We start from the raw sequence: 21,145 nt of genomic DNA on the forward strand, positions 1-21,145 counted from the left end.
TTCAGACTCTGTCATTTAAATGTAGTACGCAGTTAAAGATTATGAGTTAATCTTTCACTTCCAGTTGCTTTTGTTTTGCCAAGACTTTCTCAATTCGTCCGTGACCTAATTTTTAAAAATACAAATATTGTGGCACAACCACGATCCAAAGCCCCAGGAGACGCTCACTTCATCCCTAAAGACCTCCCATGCTTTCAAACCACAAATGCGGAGAAGGAAAATTGCCCAAGTAACATGAATCTGACATTAAGTCATATGGAAAACCAGTCCTTTGAAAGGGGCAAGGACCTTTCTACAGCATTCAGTAGGCTTCCTTTCAGTTGTGGATGAGCAGCAGTGGGAGCACTTTTTTGTGCCCGTAGGCAGTGGCGTGGCTGAGCTGGCTCTCCCTGCACAGCTTTCGTGCAGCCCTGCTGGACCAGCCATCCCCCCACCGAACCCCATAACCCTGCCCCCACTGGCACTGACCAAAACTAGACTTTTTGTTTCTCTCAAGTCTTCGATTACGTTTACAACCATCAATAACTAATTTAGGTCATCGTTGCTTTTGGCAGTGCTCGTTTAGTTTGCATTCCTTTCTTCTGCTCTTTTGTGTTTCGCTTTTCTGAAGTATACGGGTTTGTCTTAACGTGACATCTCTGTGCAAACATATGCATCTGAGGAAGGCAAAAGAGATTTATTGCATTTTGGCTAATACAGAGGAAAGGGGAAATTGCCTACATAATGAAACAGGAGATTCAGTTTTAACTATGTCATTTCTCTCGTCTCCATAGTACTGAATACACAAATATAAAATACATAATCTACCTCCTCCTTCAAACATATCAACGTACAATTAAAACCCACAAAGCTTGACAACCTGTTGTCAAGTTGTTTAAGCAGTTGTTTCAGAATCTGACAGACAAACTTATAAACAAAACGTAGAGCACCAGATTGTGGGATGAGGCAGCAGCATCACGTGGCTTCCTCAGTTATCTCAAAATTTGGAAAACAAAAAAGTAGAGGAATACTTTTTCTCCTTGAATAAATAACAGTTTAATTACATTACAGAAATAAAATATGATATGGTAGGAATACACTGGAAATCTTACAGAAATACTATTCTGCTACTGGTATGTAAATGGTCAAAGCTACTTTTCATGACAATCTGAACAGTACTTGTGTACAAACTATTATACAGGTTGCTAATGAAAAATATTGCAGCAGTTGCAAGGATGTTACCAGCTCAAACAAACATCTAATGATACAATATTCTTCTAAGAGGAAGTAATCATGTTAGATTTACAGACAATAAAGAGTTATGTTCTCCACTTCGAAACACTGGAAATAAAAAGCTCAGGTAATCCAATTTCTTTACCTCATATTATCACAAGGAAAGATTTTCCTTTCACTATGAAACAGCATCCCAAGAGACCCTGTAAACAGTTTATTCAAAGGTAGTATTTGAGATGTCACAGCAACTTCAACAATCGTCCTAGTCTACAATTACAGACTTTTTAGGCCACTGCTTGTACAGATGACGTTTTTTTTTAAATTTTTCACTTATTTACATACATTCAGCCCAATAACAGCAGGTAAAACACGCTGTCTATCTCACAATAGACACACTAAAATTTTCATCGAAAGGCCAGTGCAAGAAGATGTGGATAGTGATTGCACAGCATCGAGATTATATTACACAAATATACAATTAGACTGTTGAGAATCTAACTCTGCACGCATGTGACACAGATGATCTTCTCAGTAGATGTGCGACACTTGGGAGTTGGTACATACACGTAACTGCAACTATTGTTGGTCGGTTGATGATGATGGCAGAACACGGTATCGTTTGTCTGTGTTATCGCTAAGTGAAGGCAGGCAACTGCAAATTAGGAATACCTAACGCTGAAGTTTAAGTACAGCTTATCTTGGAATGGCAGGAGTTTTTTCTAATGAAAGGGTAGTTATACTTAGCGCGCAACGTGTAGGGAAATTGTTGCCACCTCTTTAATAAATGGTTCTAGCTGAACCGACACAGTTCCCAGAGCTTTAAAATAACTCATTATGCAAATGAAGATACTGACGACAGACGGTAACATTTCACAGGATGCTATTTCTTATTATATCAGTAAGCACCAAGTTAAGTGCCAAGACAGCCCCATTGTCCCATGATTTATCACGTAAAATTTAGAACTTGAATGCACAACGAAAGTCCACAAAGTTTGCATTTAAACACAAGAAGACAGTTTCAAAAATGGCTCTTAAAATACCTTTACATTTCAAATGGGCTTTCCTCCCCTCCTCCAAGAGGACCGCTTTAGCTTTAGGATGGACTAGACCTAGATATAAGAAAGATCTTTCAGAAGGAGGACTTGCACATCCTCCGGGAATCCTCTGCAATCTGCTGGTTTTGGCCGACCGCCGCAGCCCCCTCGGGAGCGTGGTGCCCTGTCCCACCAGCCAGGTAAGCTGCAGGGGAGCTGGGTGGAGGAGGAAAGTAAGCCCATGTCTTCCAGCTGCTGCTCAGCACCTCACCTGATGTGATCTTTAAAATGGGCCACCCCGCACCAAGCCTCAACTTCGGAGGCACTTACGGCCCCGCAGAGCCGCTGGCTGTCATCGGCTGGGCTGCCCGTGCCACCGGCTGCTCTGGCCTGCACGGAGATACCAGGAACGCCATGGGGACACCAAGGCGGCCGGAGACCCAGGGCTGCCGTCCCCCTCTTGCTCCCTACGTAACCCCCAGGATGGGCAGCATGGATTTGGCTCCACTCGCCCGGTGCCACGGAGGGAGTCGCCCCTCTTGCAGCAATAGTCAGGCAGCGAACGGGCTAAGCCAGCTTTGCAGCTATTTTGGCAGAAATCAGCCAGAATAAGAGTGAGGAATTGGTCCAAAAAAAGCAAGGCAGCGGAGAAGAGGACCCCAGACCTTCTGATTCAGAATGGAATTACGGAATATCCAAGCCTCAAAGACCATGCGGTAACATGCTCCTTGGCAAAGTCCCAGGCTGCAGAAGCAATCCCACCACGGAACAGAGTCACCGCTTCCCTTCAGTAACTTCTTCCTTGAAGCCGATAGTGTCAAACCTTGTCATCTGTATCCTCACCTGATTTCAAGCAATCAGATTTGAATGCTAATGGCCTTAAAACAAATTATAATTTATTTCTGGCTTTCTCAGCTTTCAGGAACACCACCGACAGCCGCTTCAGTTGTCAGTGCGGGCTCATGCCATGCTCTGCCGCTTGTTTCCATTTATTCTCAAGTACAACTGAAAGTTTGCTTTCTCTAGCATGTGGATACCCCTCTCAGAGTGGGTTGGGATGTTTTTAATATGGTACTTTCATCAGTAATCAGTTGGAAGAACTCAATTTTAGAAACAGAATTTGTGTGCAAAGCGTGCAACAAGAAATACAGTTTACATTTGGTCATAGTGTCCTATCTTAGTTATGCTACCATGACTCACACCGATTAGTATACTTACACACACACACGCACACGCACACATGTACACACACATAGATATTTATTTATATACACGCTCACACAGTAAGAAAATGTCTGACAATATTTCCTCCTCTTTTAGTGAAGACAGGAGTCTGGCATCTCAGGCTCTGGATCTGCTTAAACCTGGGATACGGGAATGCGACACACTTCAAGTATACATCGACGGCACAGTGATAACATCGCACATTGAGTCTGACACATGCTGTCTTCAGTGGTCCAGCACCAGCACGTGGCTTAAAACCAGATGCCCATTAAAGGAGCCAATATCCGGGACCTTCGCTTTTCAGTGTTCATATTCACACAAAGCCCAAGAGCGGGGCGATAGTCTTTACAACCACAAGTGTCCTTCCGTATAAACGCAGTGGTATTTAAAAGTCTGAACCAGTGCATTCCTCTCTTACATTCCTCCTCTTATTCCTTTGTTGCTGTTACTCTCGTATGCATGTCAAAGTAAAAGGTAGTGGGGAAATAATTTTAGTAGAAGAACACAAAGCCTCTCCCCTAAGTCCACAGAAGACCACTAAAAGTGTAAAATTTCCAAAATAGCTCATAGGAATTCTTCAAATACAGTAAGTGTTTTCAATGGGGTTTACATATCACGTTTCACATTATTTCCACGGAAGTCTACCTTATCACTTTGTTTAATCAGACAAATATCAATAACACATAATAAAACAGCATACAATTCACAGGACACGACACATTTTACAAAACCTCTAAAACTCAGCACTGCCGCTTTTGGAAAAAATCAAAAAACTCCTATTACTTACAGACATGAAATACACTTCACATTGAAATGAACAGCATGATTACAAGTTTCTTTTTTTCTTATTTGATGGTACTGGTTTAGGATGCGTTAGTTTTCAATTAGGTTTCACAATTTTTTTTCACACCCCCAAAAGGAACCATTGCTAACCTGGTATTTATTTTCTCTGTGTTCTTTCAGGAAATTTACTATTATTCAGTAAACACTTTTTGAGAAAAAAAAAATTGAAAATTTAGCTTGAATCCCTAATTGTAAAACCTGAAGAACTGGCTGATGGTAATGCTCTTAACACAATCATCACTCAGCTTACAATGACAAACCAAAAAAATATTACAGGAGGGTACAAACACGTTAAGCCACGGGTTTGGTTTTCTCTGTTGTGGATTTTTGTTTTTTTTTTAAACTAACTCCTTTTCTCACAATGCGGAGAAGTCTCTGACTTACAATGCTTCAGCAGTTGTGTCTGTGGAGACAGACATGGTAACTTTGGCAATCTTAACTGTGCTCTTAATGCAGCTCTCGGCAGCCCTGTGCACGTTGCCTGCGTTGTTGGCGTGTTTGTGCTGGCAGTCAGACTCCATGCTGTTATCGAGGGGCTGCGCGGTTCCTTCGCAGGTGGGGAACATGCTGCGGAAGGCATGTCGCAAGTCCTTGCTCCTCAGAGCGTAGATGATGGGATTCACTGTTGAATTCAGCAAACAGAGCATGCTACAGAAGGCAAAGACAGTCTTGATGAGCTTGTTCATTTTCCCAAAGACATCGTACACCATGATGGCAAGGAGAGGGCCCCAGCATATGATTAAAACGACTAGGATAAGGACCAAGGTTTTGGCTAACCTGATGTCCATACGAGTTTGATCAGGCCTAGTGATCTGTACCTTACCGTCCTCTGTAGACTGAATGATTATGCTTTTCTGCGTGCCCCGCTGAATCATGCGAACAGCGTGGCTGTGAGCCTTCCACAGTATGTACATGTAGGCATAGACAATGAACAGCAAGAGGACGCTGGTGACCCCGATCCAGAACATCAGGTACGTCTCGTCGATGAGAGGGAATATGTCCGAACAAACAGAATTGAGCTTTTTGCAGTTCCAGCCGAGCAGAGGCAGAACGGCTATTACAATAGCGATGGTCCACATCACACAAAACGCTACAACAGCCTTTGGTCGGGTAACAATCCTTTTGTAAGCTAGCGGCCTGTGTATAGATATGTACCGGTCTATTGCCGTGAGGAAAAGGCTACCTACAGAGGCGGTGAAGGAGGCTGTAACTCCACCCAGTTTGAACAAGAAGACGTTGGGGCTGTCCTTCCGGTGGAAAACATGGAAATCCACAAAACTGTAGACAAAAATCACGCTGCCCAGGAGGTCGGCCACAGCCAGGCTGCCGATGAAATGGTAGGAGGGTCTACACCGGAGGCTTCGGGAGTGGAGGATGACACACAGGACAAGGAGGTTCTCTAGCACTGTGAAGGTGCCCAGGGTGAGTGACAGCACGGCGATGGCCAGCTGCTGGCTGGGGTTCAGGATCATAAAGCACTCCATATCCATGAAGTTCTCCCCACACTGTATGTTCTCCTCATTATCCTTAAACGTGGACAGGGACTTGTTGTAAAACTCTGTGATGTTGACCTGATCCGAGGGAATAATGCTCAACAGGGGATCATCTCCTGCAGTCATTTTTTCTTGGAAAGGATCACCCCTGAAGGAAGACAGAGGGAACTTCTGGGGGTAGTATCCCAGCTTGGATGCCATGTCGCCTTTCATGTCTTCGTACTGGATATCGTTGGAGCCCACGTAAAGGAGATCTGTCGTGATTGTTCGGAAAGTTGTATCTGCGAGGCCATCTAGGATTGACTTCATAACCCCAGTCTGGTTGGTTTCAGAGAGACTTGGGGGAGGAAAAAATGCATCGGAGGAAACCCTAGAAGGGGAAAAGATCAGACGTCATTAAGATAAACAGGGAAACAAACTCCACAAACAGCCAAACTGTCCCCAACATTGACCCTTCTCTTGCATTCAGTGCAGGTCTAGCCTTTGCCACCTGCAGGAATCAGGGTGAGTCAAGCACTTAGAAAGAAATCATCTGGATTTCACTAAAACTGAATTGCGCTAAGAAGTGACGTGAAAAATGGAGGCACAGGGAACTGAGTATTCCACAGGAAAGTAATTTTCATTTCTCATCAAAACCTTCCAACCTGCTCCACCAGAAACATATTTTTTGCTAGACCTGAACTTGGCTCCTGATTGCAAAGTACCTTGCAGACCAATATTCCTTGGGCTTGCTTCATTTAGATAATACCAAGTGCCACTGCAGGAGAAGCATTAAATTGAATCATCACCTTCACTGCCTTTCTTTCAAAAGGCAGCAAGGGTTTTGAAAGCCTGACAACAGAGAGGGAACAGGGAAAGAGCCGTGCACTCTGAAGTTTCACCCAGTATGCCTGTATACCCATCATTACCCTGTTACAGCAATCTGAGGCCTACTAACATCCTGAATTTGTTATTGCAAATTTATTAGCAAGGTATTTAATCTACAAATATAGCTTCATAACTCTAGCCCTTCCTTCTGTTAGGCGAACTAAGGGAACTGGGATGTTTGGGCTACATGGGGGAGGTGGGCTGTCACCCAGCCCTGTCCACAGCTTTGGGAAAAGTGACCTGCATCACCGAGTGAGTGAGTGCATCACAAACCTCCATCAGGGCAGTCCATGTTCGCCTAGAAAAACACAGCATCAAGTTTGGGTCAGAGTACAAATGGCTTAAACCCCAGGCAAAAGGGACCAGGAGCCACTGCTCCTGTGAGAGGCACAGAAATGTAACTCGTCCCACTGGGGACACCCTCAAAAAAATTCTGTCCCTTCAGAAACGGGGACCGCAGCAGAAGGTCCCCAGGTAGCCAGTGGCCTCCGACTCCCGTTAGCCCAGCCTTTGCTCATGGATGGTGAATAATTGCAGGGTGCAACTCCTGGCCTGGGTACCCTTGGGAGGGCACCCTCATCAGCATCTGAGCATCTTACATGCATCAACATGTAAGACAGGTCTGTCTTACAGCTCTTCTTATGCTGTGCTCCTTTATATGACTTTGCCCATAAAACATGCCTTGAACGTGCATTGAACATCTGCTTTAGGGGCCCCTTCCACCAGCAGAGTGACTGAGAGTGGTCTGAATGTAAATAAGAGCCAGAATCATTGCTTCGGTGTGCTACAGCTATTCCACATCTGCTACGGGACACCTCGACGATTTCATCAGCAACAGGAGCAAAATCAAGCTTCCTCACGCTTTTAGAATGGATGAAATTGTTTGTGACACTCAAGAAATCCCAGATGCCATACATATGCTTGTACTGACTTAACCTCTTCACTTTACACAACCGACAATAAACGGCCAGAAAAGCCACGAGAGATTATCTGCCAAAACCCAGAGTACTGATCACCTCAACTCCTGAAGAGGAGACTCGCACGGTAGGTACCACAGCTCGGTTTTCCCATGAAAACTAAAAGAAAGAAGAAAAGGATTCCTCTCTACAACAATACCAATACTTCAAACCAGAAGAAATCATGAGCATTTCCAAAAGAAGCAGAGATCATTTGGCTGATGAGATATTTATACTCATATATATATATATATGCACTTACACAAGAATTTTCCCATAGTCTAAAGTTTTGCATTTGAGTCAGCAGGCCCGCACCTCGAGTGTTAAAGGGAATATATGTACCTAGACCTCCGAAGACACTGCAACTCCAGTGCTGCAAACAAGGATGAGTACAAACAACCCTTACTGGGACAGTCTAACACACAATACACACTGACTGCATCTGCTTTTGCAGACATCATTTGCTCAGCAAGTAACAACATAATCATTAGACAGACAGACAATATTAAAGAATTTAATTTTGATGGTGTGAGCAGTGAGGGAGGTAAATGCCGCTGATGCACACATTACAAATGAACAGCAATAATCTAATATGTAAGGTACTTTTCTTCCAGAAGGTACTTTACAGCTGTTTCTAGTAGAACTTGCAGATGTTACATGTTGCAAAAATGACCCTGCTGACAACTGACAAATCTGCTTTGGGTGAAGTCTGGCAACTTTAAACTTGGCATTATAAAACCAGTTTAAAGCCAGGAGTGAAGAATGTGTTATTAATTTGAAAACTACCCAAAAAATATTAAATAAATCAAGTAGCTCTCTAAACATGTGAAGATGGCTGTGGTATTCTCTGCTATTCCAGCTTATTTCTGACAGAAGACAAGACAACCATTTTAATGAGTAAAGCCACAGCCCCATGTCGAGAAGATCATGTTTGAGTAAAGCTTCAAAAACTGTATGCAACTGCGCACTTCTGCTAGACAGACAAACAAATTGTTGCGAGGTAGCTGGTCCCTGCTGGAGTCATGTTAAGTACAGACTTCCTCAGAATAAGGTGCAAGCCACCACACAACCCCTACCTTTGTCTGAAACACAAATGAAAGAACACGAATTCCTGTGTGCTCTTTCGAAGGTGGCAGCGAGTTATGTGACAATATCACTATGCATGCATATGCTATGCTAACAACACGGTTAATGGGATCAGGAGAGGCAAGTCTTACTCTGAATTTCAATGGTTTTTTTCCCTCTGTATTTTTACATTGAGATTATTACAGTAATTTCCACCTTATTGTCTCTGCAAAGAGAGTTTTCTTTGAGAGTACTTGGGAGTTCATTAGTGGTGTAGTTTAGACTTTGGGGGATGCAGCTGACATTAATTTTGGTTTTGTTTGCTGCTGGGAATATCATAATTGGAAATTTCTAGCAGTATGTGTGCATGCACCTATTCAAGTAGCAGTTGATTTTTATTAAAGTTGCAGTAAAACAGACATTCGCCTGATCTGGAATTGCACTTTACTGGAATTTCGTTTATTTTAATTTACATACTAGCTTGTCCCGGTACAAGCTACAATACTGAAATTCACTGAAGCGATCAGTGAGGTTTTCCATGGCTGTCTAGTGAAAACAAGACCGGACCTTTGGCACTGCGGTTATCAGGAGAGTCCACGTCACAGTCCGAGGTGTCGTACGACTTGACAGAGACTGAAAAGCCAATGTCAAGACGCAGTGGTCTGGTTCTTGGTCTTTTCCTTTGCTCAGGCACATGTGCCAGTGCCACACAGATTTTGGCTCTGAGCTCTTCTGTCCGAACCTGGAGTGGCGAGCAGGCACTGCCCACAAGAACAGGACAGCCCATGCCATCTGGCCACGCTGCTCTTCGCAGCTGGCTTCAATGCAACCCAAACCCGTACTGCTTGGGACCCGTGGCCACCTCTATGCAAAACACCCTGGGAGCCTCTGTGGCTTCTCACCGCCTCCCTAGGGGACATGTCCCCTGCACAGACCTCTCCTCTCTGGACGGGGCTGGGGTGACGGCCATGTGCCACAGCAAGGTCCCCTCACGGGCAGGGCGGCAGCAAGGAAGAGCCTCCCTGCCCGGCCAGAATTCACTTTTCCAACAGAGCCTTTGAGTCTCCAAAGCTCTCAGCTTCATCCCTGCCTTAAATGAGCTCTACTACCTCACTCATTTTAAAACTGCTTTAAAAAGAACTGGAACATTGATTAAAGATGAGGAAGAGCCTGCGCTGATGCCAGCACTCAAAATTCCTGATGTGCTTCCACGACTGCATGCAGCAATTAACAGTAAGTAATGAATTATGATTAAAGATAAGGATTAAACAATAGAAAAAAAAAAAATTCAAGCCTGTTTTATCTGGAAGACCGAACCCAGAAATCCCACGGCTGAACACCATTTCAGACTTCTCTCCCATCAACCAGCAGCTGTGGATGGGCGCTGCCAGGCCAGCTGTGCTGCCCCTAGATGGGGCGGTGTTTACAAACACCCCACTTCGCTCTCTGCACAGACCTGGATTTAACTTCTCCAGCCCATCTTCCAGCCTGCTCTACCAGGGTTCAAACGTATGAAGTTAAGTATCAGCTGAAGGTTGAAGACACAACTTTGTAAGGCTTTGCCCTCAAAGCAAAAGCGTTAGTTAAGCACTGAGGGGGCAAGTCTTATTAGTGCCCTCCACCACGTGGTTAGGTATAGCCTTAAAAGAAACTTGGATGCTATCAGAATGTAAAGACCTCTCAGGTGAAAGATGTAATATGTAAAAGGCTGATAACTCATCTTGGACAACAGGGAGGATTACACCCTCCCTGGACCTCTTGTTGGTCCAAAGGACCTGTTCACTCGGGGAGCAAGAATGTGACTTCATTAAAATGCTATTACCTAGCTTCTCCTGCTGTTCTAGGGGAGAAGGATGGCTGGAAAGTTTTTATCATTGTCTAAAAAAAGGGCTGAATTTATTATAATTTTCAAACCAGGATGACTGATAGAGCAATTTTAATAGCCTGAATAGAAACAGTGAATATCTGCATTCTTCCGCAGAAAGGAATTATGAGCAATACAATGATGCTACTGATAACTGCAAAAATGTTGACGTGGCAAGAAAAGGGATCAAAACAAGAAAGGGAAATCCACAACCAAACCTTTCTAGCTTCTATTTTAGAGAACACTTTCATCTCCATGTCTATACATTTCCTCTATGATACTCCAGCTAATTAAAAACAAGTAGGGCGAGTAGGTATAACTGAAACAGTTTTTGAACGCACCAGAATATGTAAATGCATTCTCCTTGCTTACACATTACCAGGTTTGCAAAGTCCTTCAAAGAAGGGCTTTATCTTCTGGTAAGTTTGCACAGTGGCCAGTACATTGGGACTCCTACCAAGCTGGGTCCACAAAGTACTACCACAGGAGAAACAGCAGTAATTTATACTCATCTGCAGTCAGCTGAAAAAGTGTGAGAGAAATTAGATCTACCATAGTAACTGTTGGCCTCCAGGAATTAGAACTGTCCTATAAAATGAAAATTTATATGGCTAATAATTACCTTATCCCATATGGCAACAAACAATACTGCTACGAGGACAGAGCAAGGTTTCTAAGCCCTGGAGAAAGAAATGCGCAGTCTGAGAAATGGCACTCTCAGGCTCCACACCGAGCAAGGAAAAAACATATGTTGACAAGAATGTGAAAGCAATGTTACCTCTATCCTATTTACTGTTTTACTACTCCATTTCCAACACTGTGCTACTCCTAGGCTATAAATGGCAAATGTGCTGTCACTCCTAATTCAGGAAAACTTGCATTCGTTTCAGTGGGAATTTTCTCAGTGTGAAGGATCAGAAAGGAGCACAGACGCTAGAAGAGAAGCAAATGAGGGATGCCATCTTCTAGTTACAGCAAGGCACTATCAGCTATGGGGTAAACTAGGGCATGCAACTAGCGAACCAAATTTTGTTCTTATGTAACATCATGGTATCTTTGTAAAGTTGAAACTTAATTAGCAAGAAATCACAGCTACATGGTTATTTATGTTAATTAACATACCGTTTGCACACGAGCAGGGTAGGGGCTGGATTGTTCTAATCTGGGGGCAAACTTGCCCCTACATGACACCCCCCTGCATCCAGCAGCTGACAATCTGAATGACAAAAACAAAACAAAGGGAAAAACAGAGTGTTAATCAGTGACCAACAACATTTTTAGAAGAAATAACGTTCCTTCCTCCCTGCAAAGTTTTGTTGGTGGGATGTGTGTACCAGTTTCAGCGCAGATGACTTGCAGACAGAGAAAAAGAGGCTATGCCTTACTTCCCAAACAGCCAGAGCATACATGTGTGTCTAAGATCACAGAGGTTCAAAAGCGAGGCCGAAGTCCTGCTCCGTTTGGTGCAGGTGAAGGACCTGAACTTTGCTCTCCAGTGAGCCAGGGGAGCGTGCCGGCAGCCTCTCTGTTCTGCTGCCCGTCCCTAAACTGCTTGAGTTGTTCCATGTTGGACCAAGAGTTAAATATGCAGAAATAAAGGCACTAACTGACACTCCAGCAGGCAGGGTGCATGCCTGATAAGATGAGAGGCTTAGCCTCAAGCCTTTTCTCTGAATTAAGCAAACCAAGGATGTGTCTCCCACATCCCACCCAGCCGCAGCGGGAAGAGTGGGAAGTGCTGCCCCACCCGCCTGTGAAAAACCCCCAAAGCTCCCGAGTTCACTTGAAACCCCTCAGCCTGTGAATTCAGCCCCCTACACACACATTCCCTACCAAATCAGAGACAAGATGAGTCACCGAAGTCACAAACCAGCAAGGGGAACGTCAGGGTCACGTTAATGGAAAACTTACAGCTACCCGGTCTGTCCAGCTTCTGGAGAAAGGAGGGGAGGCAGAGGTGGCTACTTTAAAACAATGTGGGATTTTAAGATCTTTCACACTTTACTTTACATATCTTAATTTCAGCTGAAGACAGAGTTTTGAGAGAGGATGAAGAGGCTAGCTGAAGCATGAAAGGCTCAGATGAAAGCGAAAGAGTGAAGCAAGAGTGACCTGGCATTTCCTTAAAAACCAGCTCCAGTTTAGAAACTCATTTCCCAATAAAGTAGAATGAAACAGGTAATACAAAAAATTTGATTCAGTGCTATGGTATTTACATATTAAAGAAAATGGAAAGAGAACTCATTAAGCTGGCCAATTTTGAACTCTCAAACTTTTTCACAAAAGGGGTTTATCTTGGATTTCAATATTCCAATAGAAATTGCTTCATTTCCAGCCTCTTTTCTAGCCATTCTCTGATGCCAAAAGGTGCAGGCGCCTATTACTGCTGAGCAGAATTGACATAAATGTCAAACAGAGACAGAGCAGCCCAGCCAGGTGCAAAAGAGATGGAAGCTGAACACTCAGTCTCCTGGAAATACCCAGAAGACAGCAGCTTAGCACACAACGTAGTTGAAGGGAAACAAGTCATAGGAAAGCGCAGAGCAGGACATGAAAAACCCAGGCTCCACTGGATTCTACATGCTAAAGGTCCCCAGAAGAGTGCAACATCTGGAGGATGAAAACACAGGAAAAACACATTTATTATGAAGAAAAAAAAAAACCACTCCAAGAAAACAGCTTCCATGTAATGACCAGAGCAGAACAAAAAGGTCAAGAATCTGTTGCAGCAGAAAATACTAGTGAACTTTATTAAAAGAGTAAGGAATAAGTGACACAAGGGTAGCAAAACCACCAGGCTCCAGGGAGAGCTCTCATGAACTACACAGAGTACACGTCTGCCTCCTCCTCCCTCCACAACACGCTGTGGCCATAAGAAGTTTTAATCAAAGACTGTGAGACAGCAAGGAGATGCTGAGAGCAAAGGTAATGCGAGTTAAGGATCGGTGTGAAGGGCACTGGGAGGAGAGGTAACTACTGTCCTCATGGAGGGAACAGCACGTCTCCAGTTGAGACGGGAGCAAGCCGGGGAAAGGTAAGATGGGAAGACCCAAGCGGAAGGAGCCACTGGGAGACAGGGATGCTGATTTTAGGGCAAGAGAATAACTGCCTTTGTGATTGGCTTGGGGAAAGCAGATCAGGTGAAGGAGAAAACTCACGAGAGAAAACCTCCCTCCTCTTCTGAGCTACACGAACTTCAGAGACGCCTCCATAAGCTGAAGGATACAGCTAGCGGGATTTTCAGATCTCACCGTAAAGAAAGAACAGACCCACTGCTCTGCAGGCACTGACTTGCTCTTTTGAAAGTCCTTTTCTGATCTGTATTCAAACGGCAAAGGAAGACACAAAGGGCTCTGAGAAGGCATCCTTAGTAAGGTCACAGAAAAGGACAGCACTGTGTGCACTGGCACACGGGACCGAGCTGGGGACACGCAGGAGAGATCAGTTAAGTAAATCTGACCAGGGGCACTAGTAAAAATCAAACTGCTTAAGGAAAATTAAGTACAGGATGGACCTCAGAGGTGGAAAGGAAGAGAATGCTCAAATGGAGCCACTGAGTGACCCATGCAGTGGATAAACACACCAAAAGAGGGAATGGGGTTTACAGGTAACGACAGAAAGCGCACGGAAGGTCAGCAACACATTGCAAAGCAACATCCCTTCTGCCTCCATCCTCCAGAGTCTACTTTTCCGGAAAATTGTTATTAGGCCACCAAGTATCGGCAGTGCTCAGAAGCTAGGACAGAAAGGCTTTTGGCAAATGTGATGTCCCACGCCATCAGAGATAGCAAAGGACAAAAATACTCACTCCAATTAAAAAATGTAAAACATTCTTTCATTTCTGGAGCTGTCTGGCCTTTCATAAAATTTAAATAAGCTCAGATAAGTCTCTTCATAGCTACATTCAGAATATAATGATATTCAAATATACTGCCTTCACACACACAAACAACTTGTGAAATTATTTGCCAGCATATTAAGCCACTATACCAGATTGCTTGGCAATGGTGCATGTCTTCGATATATGCAGATGCTTTTCTTTTTTAAAAAAGGGAGAGAGGGAGAGAAGAGAAGAATTACAGGAGAATCTGATATCCAAGTAGCCAGAACAACAAATAGCAGAGAGGCTCCAACCAATATTACACCAGATCTGGAGAAATAGTTAAAAGATACAGAGGGATGAGTTACGACTTTTTATTTGTGTGTGTTTGAGTGTATATATATATATCTATATATATCTATATCTATGCATAAACTTACAGATAGACATACACAAACACATACATATGCCTGGAGGAACAATTAAAGTCTCACAACCGCTGCAGTAGTGTTCGTCATGTGTAAACTCAAACTTATGGTGTCGGAGAACAAGCAGACAATCTGGAAGTGTAGGTACAAAAAAATATAGGCAAGGTAACTGCTGAATCTCTTTTTGAATTCCCTTACACATAGCCTTCCTGGGGAAAAGCAAGATTCTAAAATGAGTACATCTATCACTGAGATCCTGCAAAAGTTACTTTGCAGGTAATGTACACATAGGTACCTATATACACACTCCAAACTTATGCCACCTAATTTTCCAGGCACACGCAAATCCTGGATTCTAAACAAAGCACTGCATTGTTTAGAACAGAGACAGAACCAACTAAACCCATTGATTTCTGAGAGCACGTTTCACGTATTCACCGCAATGGGAAGGTAGGAGCCCCCCAAGTCCCCAAGCACAAACTCTGAACGGTTTCCTAAAATGCAGACAGATGAAAATTACTCCAGTGAGGGCTCAAAGGGAACTGACAGCATTCCCTGCGGAACTGCTCCTGCTCAGTACTTCGTGCTGAGTAAACACACGTTTCTTAAGAACATACAACTACCATAAAAGGGGTTAACACACGATGAGGTATTATTTAATGCCATCTAGCCTCGATCTATGCAAACCAGACAACTGAAACGTATTAAAACACCCAGTTTTACCAACCGTTAGCCAAAGTATAAGGAGTGACATTATACGAACACACACAGTAGTGAAATACCTATTTTATCTGTAATTTGGATGTGGGTAGCTTCATCAAGAAAGGATGTTCCTACTGAAGAGAGGCAGGAGCGAGCTTGGGGTGTGCGTGTGTGCATCATAATAATGCCCCTGTATGAGGCACAAACTGCAGAATAAAATGTACTCCAACCTTATGTTGCAAACCCAATCATTTTTTATGGGCAACAATGGCACCTTCGGGAAAAAGAAAAAAAAAAAAAGTTCTTTCTAACGAGAAATTGATTTATAAGTCATTAAAACCATTTCAAAAGGACAGGTCGTGGCTGGTTTCAGCCATCATTAACAAAGCCAAGCACTTTCAAAGAGCCCGAGTTCTGGGGGGAAAATGCTTATCCCACCGACAGCGATCACATGTGCACTTTTTGCAGCAGTACAGTGTCAGCCTAGAAATGGAGACGTAAAGAGCAGTACTGAGAAGACAGGTTGTCACATTTTTAACTTTGCATTAATAAGAAATGCTGTTGCTGTCTATTCTGGCACATTTGCAAGCTTGCTTTTAAGTATGAGGGGCTGGCATGCATTTCCACTATAGATAGGAAAACAAGAGCAGCCTTGTTATGATTAAAAGGGTCTATTTCCCTCTGCCTTCTGTCTTCTCTGTCCATCTGCACAGCTGCTTTGAACTTGGCCAAATCCCAATGCTAGGGTCGCCCGCAGTACATATTTTAAATCAGCATCAGACTGTGTGAATTTGTTCCTAGAGGAGAGAAAAAACCTCCAAATTCTCACTTAAATGGTTGATGAGTGGTTTTGTAAAACATTCATCATTTTAGTGAATTTACATAGCCTGAACTAATTGGGAAATGGCTGTGAAACATACCTAAAATCATTTACTATTTCAGGAGGAGACTCAGATAAAGCCAATATAGACATCTGCAAAGAAATGAGGAGCAATCATTGAGAAAAAATTAATTCTGTGGATGCGCAGGTAGCCCACTGCATAACTAGAGTGAGGTCACAAAGTTTCCATCACAGAAGTTACGGTAATTTCTCTTAAAACGTGCAGAAGCAGAGAAACTAGGTAAAGAAACTAGAGGATGAAACTAGTAGAGAAACTAGACAATGCATGAGACCTGCAGAACCACGAATGGCAACGTGTTCGTAACAATCTCGGGCGACTAAATGAATATATGGGTTTGGGTTCTCCCTTGCCTCTTAATCTGCTCACCTGCCTCTACTCTGTAGAAATGAAAGCCATCCCAGCACTCCCTCTCTAGTGTGTAACACTTTCAGCGCCAAAATTCCCAGCAGGATGATGGTCTGCAAGCATTTCGGAATGGCTACATTAAAGGCTGCAAGTCAGAAATTACTTTTTTTTTTTTAAAAAAAAAGTTAATTTAATTTCTAAACTTCTGTTGCCCAATCAGAAACCTGTGAACAGAGAAAGGGAAAGAAAGGCTTGCATTGGCTAAGACCTGCCATTCCTTCAGCAGAGCATGAAAGCCCTTAATGGGGTCCTTTATGCAACTCAGCTAACATAATTCACTGAAGAACAACAGCCAGGATCAAAGGCGCCCACCAGCTCATCCTCCTGATACTATAACCTGCTTTCACCTTCGCCCTGAGTTTTATAGGTATTTTGATTTGATTACTGTGGGTGTCGGCGTTATCGAATGGTCGATGAGGCAAATTCACAGCAAATAGTAGATTTCTTTACCTAGTCAACTTACACCCCCCCTGCTCCCCCCCCCCTTGGCAAAAGATGCCTGCTGGTTCAGTCAAACAATTACTGCTTTTTATCAATTCTGCTTTAAGTGTTTTTAATTCAAATGGTTCTGCCTCTCATTCCAAAGACCAACAGATAATAAAGCAAAGCTGTTCCTGGTAGCTACAAAACTAATTTTAACCTCAAGCAAATCAGGAATTACACATTCATCTTCTAAACTGTTCAAAGATGTTACGTTCGTTTCTTTTACGGCTGATTTAATAAACTCTGCCTGCATAATAAATATTCCTACTACAGTCACAGGGTTTTTTCCTTTCTTGAGAAGGTAAAACCCATGCTGGCAGTTTATATGAGGCGTAATTTGAAAAGAATTAAGCACACCCAAGCAATTTTTGCAATGTTGCACATTTTGTTATTAAATATGGTATTAAGTATCAGTCTCATCCTTTGCATGATCTTGGTACATGTGAACAGCAATGCCACCCCCAGCAGAGAATGCTGTATTCCTTTAAGAAAAGGTGAACAATAACAATGAAAAGAAGATGATACATCTAAGGGGAAAAAAAAACCCCAACAACATTACTACACCTTTAACAGATTAAAAAAGCCACGCTATGTTGTTTTGTTGGTTTTTTTTTTTTTAATAAAAAAAGAACTTGTAGATACTCAAGGAGTATTTTGCTATCTGGCTCTACACTATGCATGTCCCTTTATCTTCTGAAAGAAGAAAACAGATGCCCAAACTGTTAATATGATCATTTGCTGCCATACAGAAAATAACACTGATGATAATTTTAGAGAAAGAAGGAAAACTACGGGCTTCATCTTCTGACACCATTTTACTTAATCAAACTGCAATCACAGTAATGAGCTCTCTGCCACCAAAGGCTTGGTACATACCTCATCCAGGGGTGTTCTCAATGGAGATTTGCAGACGTCTTTGAGACAAAAAGATGCCCATTTAAAATAAGCCCATCTGGTTACTCAGAATTCTTTCTCAACAGCTGAAGATTTCACATGACAAACACCGCGTGAAGTTTAAAAAGCTCACTCTTTTTTGGCTCTTTTCCCCCCAGACCTCCCAATTTCAGACAAAAACAACCCAACCAACCAAAACCCCTCCTGGGATATTCTGAAGATGCTGGATGCCTAAGTGACATCTTTTAACGGCACATCACTGCGCACAAAATCACGATCCGCCTTTAATTTCGGTGCCAGCCTCCGCGGCAGAGTTCGGGGAGGAGAAGAGCCGCGGCAACCCGTGCTGGATGCCACCCGCGGTAAATCACCGCTGGCTTAGGACGGGAGGACGGACCTCCGATGTCAGACAAGGTCCGGTGGGAGCCCGGGAGGCCGCCGGCTCCGCGCACAGAAGAATAGACGCGTGTTAACCACACCGCCGCCGGCCGCCCGCACCTCGCCCGCCGCCGGGCTCCCCTCCGGCCGGGCTGCCCCCGTCCGCCGGCCGGGGCTGCGAGGGCGAGACGGGCACCTCGGGCTACCGGCTGTTCCCCGCTGGCCCCGCCGCACCCTCCGGCTCCCCCCGGCCGCCCGAGGCGGCGGCACGGGGCCGTGCCCGGGGCAGGGGCGAGACCCGCGCTCCCCCGGCCCCCTCCGCAGCGCGGGGCGCCGGACCCCGGGAAGGGATGCTGCCGCCTCCCCGCCGTCGGGGCAGCCGGTGTCACCCCCCGGGTGTCACCCCCCGGATCTCCCCCCACCCCCGCCCCCGCCGCCAACAAACTTTGAGGGGGACGACGGCTACCTGGCCCCTGGCCGCAGGGGTACCCGCCACCTCCGCCCGCCCCGCGCCGTCCTTACCCTCCGCACGGCACCGGCCGCCGTCCCCCGCCTGCTCCGGCCGCGCCGACCCCCGGCAGGGAGCGGGAGCGCCGCCCCGCCCGGGCACCCCGGCACTGGGGAGCGCCGAGGAGGCGGTGCCGGTGAGGGGAAGGAGGAGGTGGGAGACTTCTCCCCCCGGCTGCCTCCCCTTCTTCCCTTCCCTCCCCCCGGCGCCTCCTCTCCGACCACCGCCGCCCTTACTCGCCCGGTTCAGGCGGCGCGCCGGGCTCCGCCGCCCTGCCGCCGCCTCTCCATGTGCCGCCCGCCCCCCCCGGCCGCCGCCCCCGGCCCTCCTCCGCCGCCTCCGCCCGCCGCCTCGGCGTGGGGAGGCAGCGCGGGAGCCGCCGGGCACCCGGCGCGCCTCCGGCACACGCCGCCGCCGCGTCCCCCCCCGCCTTCCGCCCCTCTCCGGTCCCATTTATGAAGCCCGGCTCCCATCACGTGTCAGTGTGCCTTTTGTCCCGGCCCTGGCAGCGGCGGAGGCGCCCCGCACGCGCGGGCAGCGCCGGGGGAGACGGGCGGCGGCGGCGGCCAAGCTTCGCCCCGGGGGAGGGACACGGGGACAGCGGGTGACACCGCGGGGCGGGCGGCGACGGCGAGCGGGCCCCGACGGCCCCGTGCGGGCCCCGTGCCCCGCGCCCCGGGCCGCCCGCCCGCCGCTGGCCCCGCGCCGGGGCCGCGCGTGATTGATCGCAATTAGCCCCGTCGTGCCGGCGCCCCGCCGGGCGTGGGGGAGCGGGGCCGGGGGAGGCGGCGCGCGCGGCCTCCAGCCAACGCGGACGGCAGCGCCTCCTCCGGCCCGCGGGGGCGGACGGCGCCTCCCCGCCGGGTGGGCAGCGCTGCCCCGCCGCGGGCTCGGCCCGGCCTCCCGCCCTCGCCGCCCTGCCGGGCTGAGCGGGCGGCCCGCCGGCGCGGCGCGGCGCGGCGCGGGGAGAGCGGGGCAGGCCCGGCGCTCGTCCCCGGGCCTCGGGCTTGGCGCACCCGCGGGGCCCGGCCGGCTGGCGGCCGCTGGGCCTCGGGCCGCGGCCAAGCTCGCAGGGCGGCCCTCGGGGCCGGGGCCCAGCCCCCGCCAGCGGCGCCTGTGGAGCGCCGGCGTGTTGCCGTCGTCTGTTTCCCTTTTCCTCAGTGCCCTGAGCCCTGCCCGGGGTGTTGCGGGGCTTACACGACTGCCATCATGGCAGCCCTCGGAAGCGCCGGGCAACTCCCCGGCTCTGAGGCACGACGTGCCTCCGAAGGCGGACAGGCAATGGGCAAAACCGGAAAGCTGGGCTTTATTCAACAGCCACTTCCTAAAGATGTGATATCCAGCTGGCTTTGCTCCACGTGCTTCTGCCTCTGCAGTGTCATAAATATGTATTTGCCTTCACACGTATTAATACAGAAGCATAATAAATATTTATCATTTAACATAGCGTCTAAAGACATTAACTGGTCCATCTACCACACCCACCCACGGAGGAGGAATATGCCGTATTCCTCATTCCTCAGGGAAAAAGCACTCAACTCTTCAAAAGCGAGGGTTGAAGATTCTGGGTGGCTCTCAGTTTTGGGGTGCCCAACCCGAGACGTGCCTGCCGTCTGGCAGCGAGCCTTCCTCTTGACGGTTTCTGGAGCTGGGCCCCCAAGGCCCGAGGCACCCAGAAACCTCAGGGTGCCACCCGGGGGAGTGCATCTGCCAAGGAGCACAGCCCATTCTCACAGTCCAGCGTTTGCCTTGCGTCTAGTCCCACGATGAGTCTGCAAGATCGTAATTACTGCCAATTTTTTCCCAATGCTGGCTCTTTCCAATGGCAATGGTCAAATTAACAAGAAAGGAGATCATTTCAAACGGCATTCCTGTGAGAAAAGTGGGGCTAACTCATTTGTGCCCAGCTCGAGTTTCTGATGTTAGTCAGTCTGTTTGGTCATTCAGAAGTGGTGGTGTGTAAAAAGAACTTTATTTAACACTGCAGTAAATCGGAACAGATGTCTCTTTGGCTGTGCATTTCAGAAAGTGTTGACTTCTCGTCCTCAGAGGGCTAAGCCTTTTTGT

At 46.6% G+C, this 21,145-nt stretch overlaps 1 protein-coding gene across 10 annotated transcripts; it reads right to left on the reverse strand.

The window, feature by feature from the left end:
* Window positions 1-1,532: 1,532 nt before the first annotated feature.
* CNR1 (cannabinoid receptor 1) lies at window positions 1,533-19,265 on the reverse strand. Of its 10 annotated transcripts, XM_037391863.1 has the most exons (4): window positions 11,681-18,164; window positions 11,181-11,238; window positions 7,690-7,749; window positions 1,533-6,176 (listed from the first exon to the last, which is right to left on the reverse strand). In XM_037391863.1, the coding sequence occupies exon 4, from the start codon at window positions 6,113-6,115 to the stop codon at window positions 4,694-4,696; it is 1,422 nt and encodes a 473-aa protein (XP_037247760.1). In that variant the 5' UTR covers window positions 6,116-6,176; window positions 7,690-7,749; window positions 11,181-11,238; window positions 11,681-18,164; the 3' UTR covers window positions 1,533-4,693. The 10 variants fall into 10 exon arrangements, with proteins under 10 accessions (XP_037247760.1, XP_037247763.1, XP_037247756.1 ...); XM_037391866.1 differs by lacking the exons at window positions 7,690-7,749; window positions 11,181-11,238 and adding an exon at window positions 19,093-19,203 and having other exon boundaries at window positions 11,681-11,774; XM_037391859.1 differs by lacking the exons at window positions 7,690-7,749; window positions 11,181-11,238; window positions 11,681-18,164 and adding exons at window positions 18,175-18,278; window positions 19,093-19,173.
* Between the last annotated feature and the right edge of the window lie 1,880 nt (window positions 19,266-21,145).

Source organism: Falco rusticolus, chromosome 6, assembly GCF_015220075.1.
Source record: "Falco rusticolus isolate bFalRus1 chromosome 6, bFalRus1.pri, whole genome shotgun sequence".
In the NCBI taxonomy this organism is placed as follows: domain Eukaryota; kingdom Metazoa; phylum Chordata; class Aves; order Falconiformes; family Falconidae; genus Falco; species Falco rusticolus.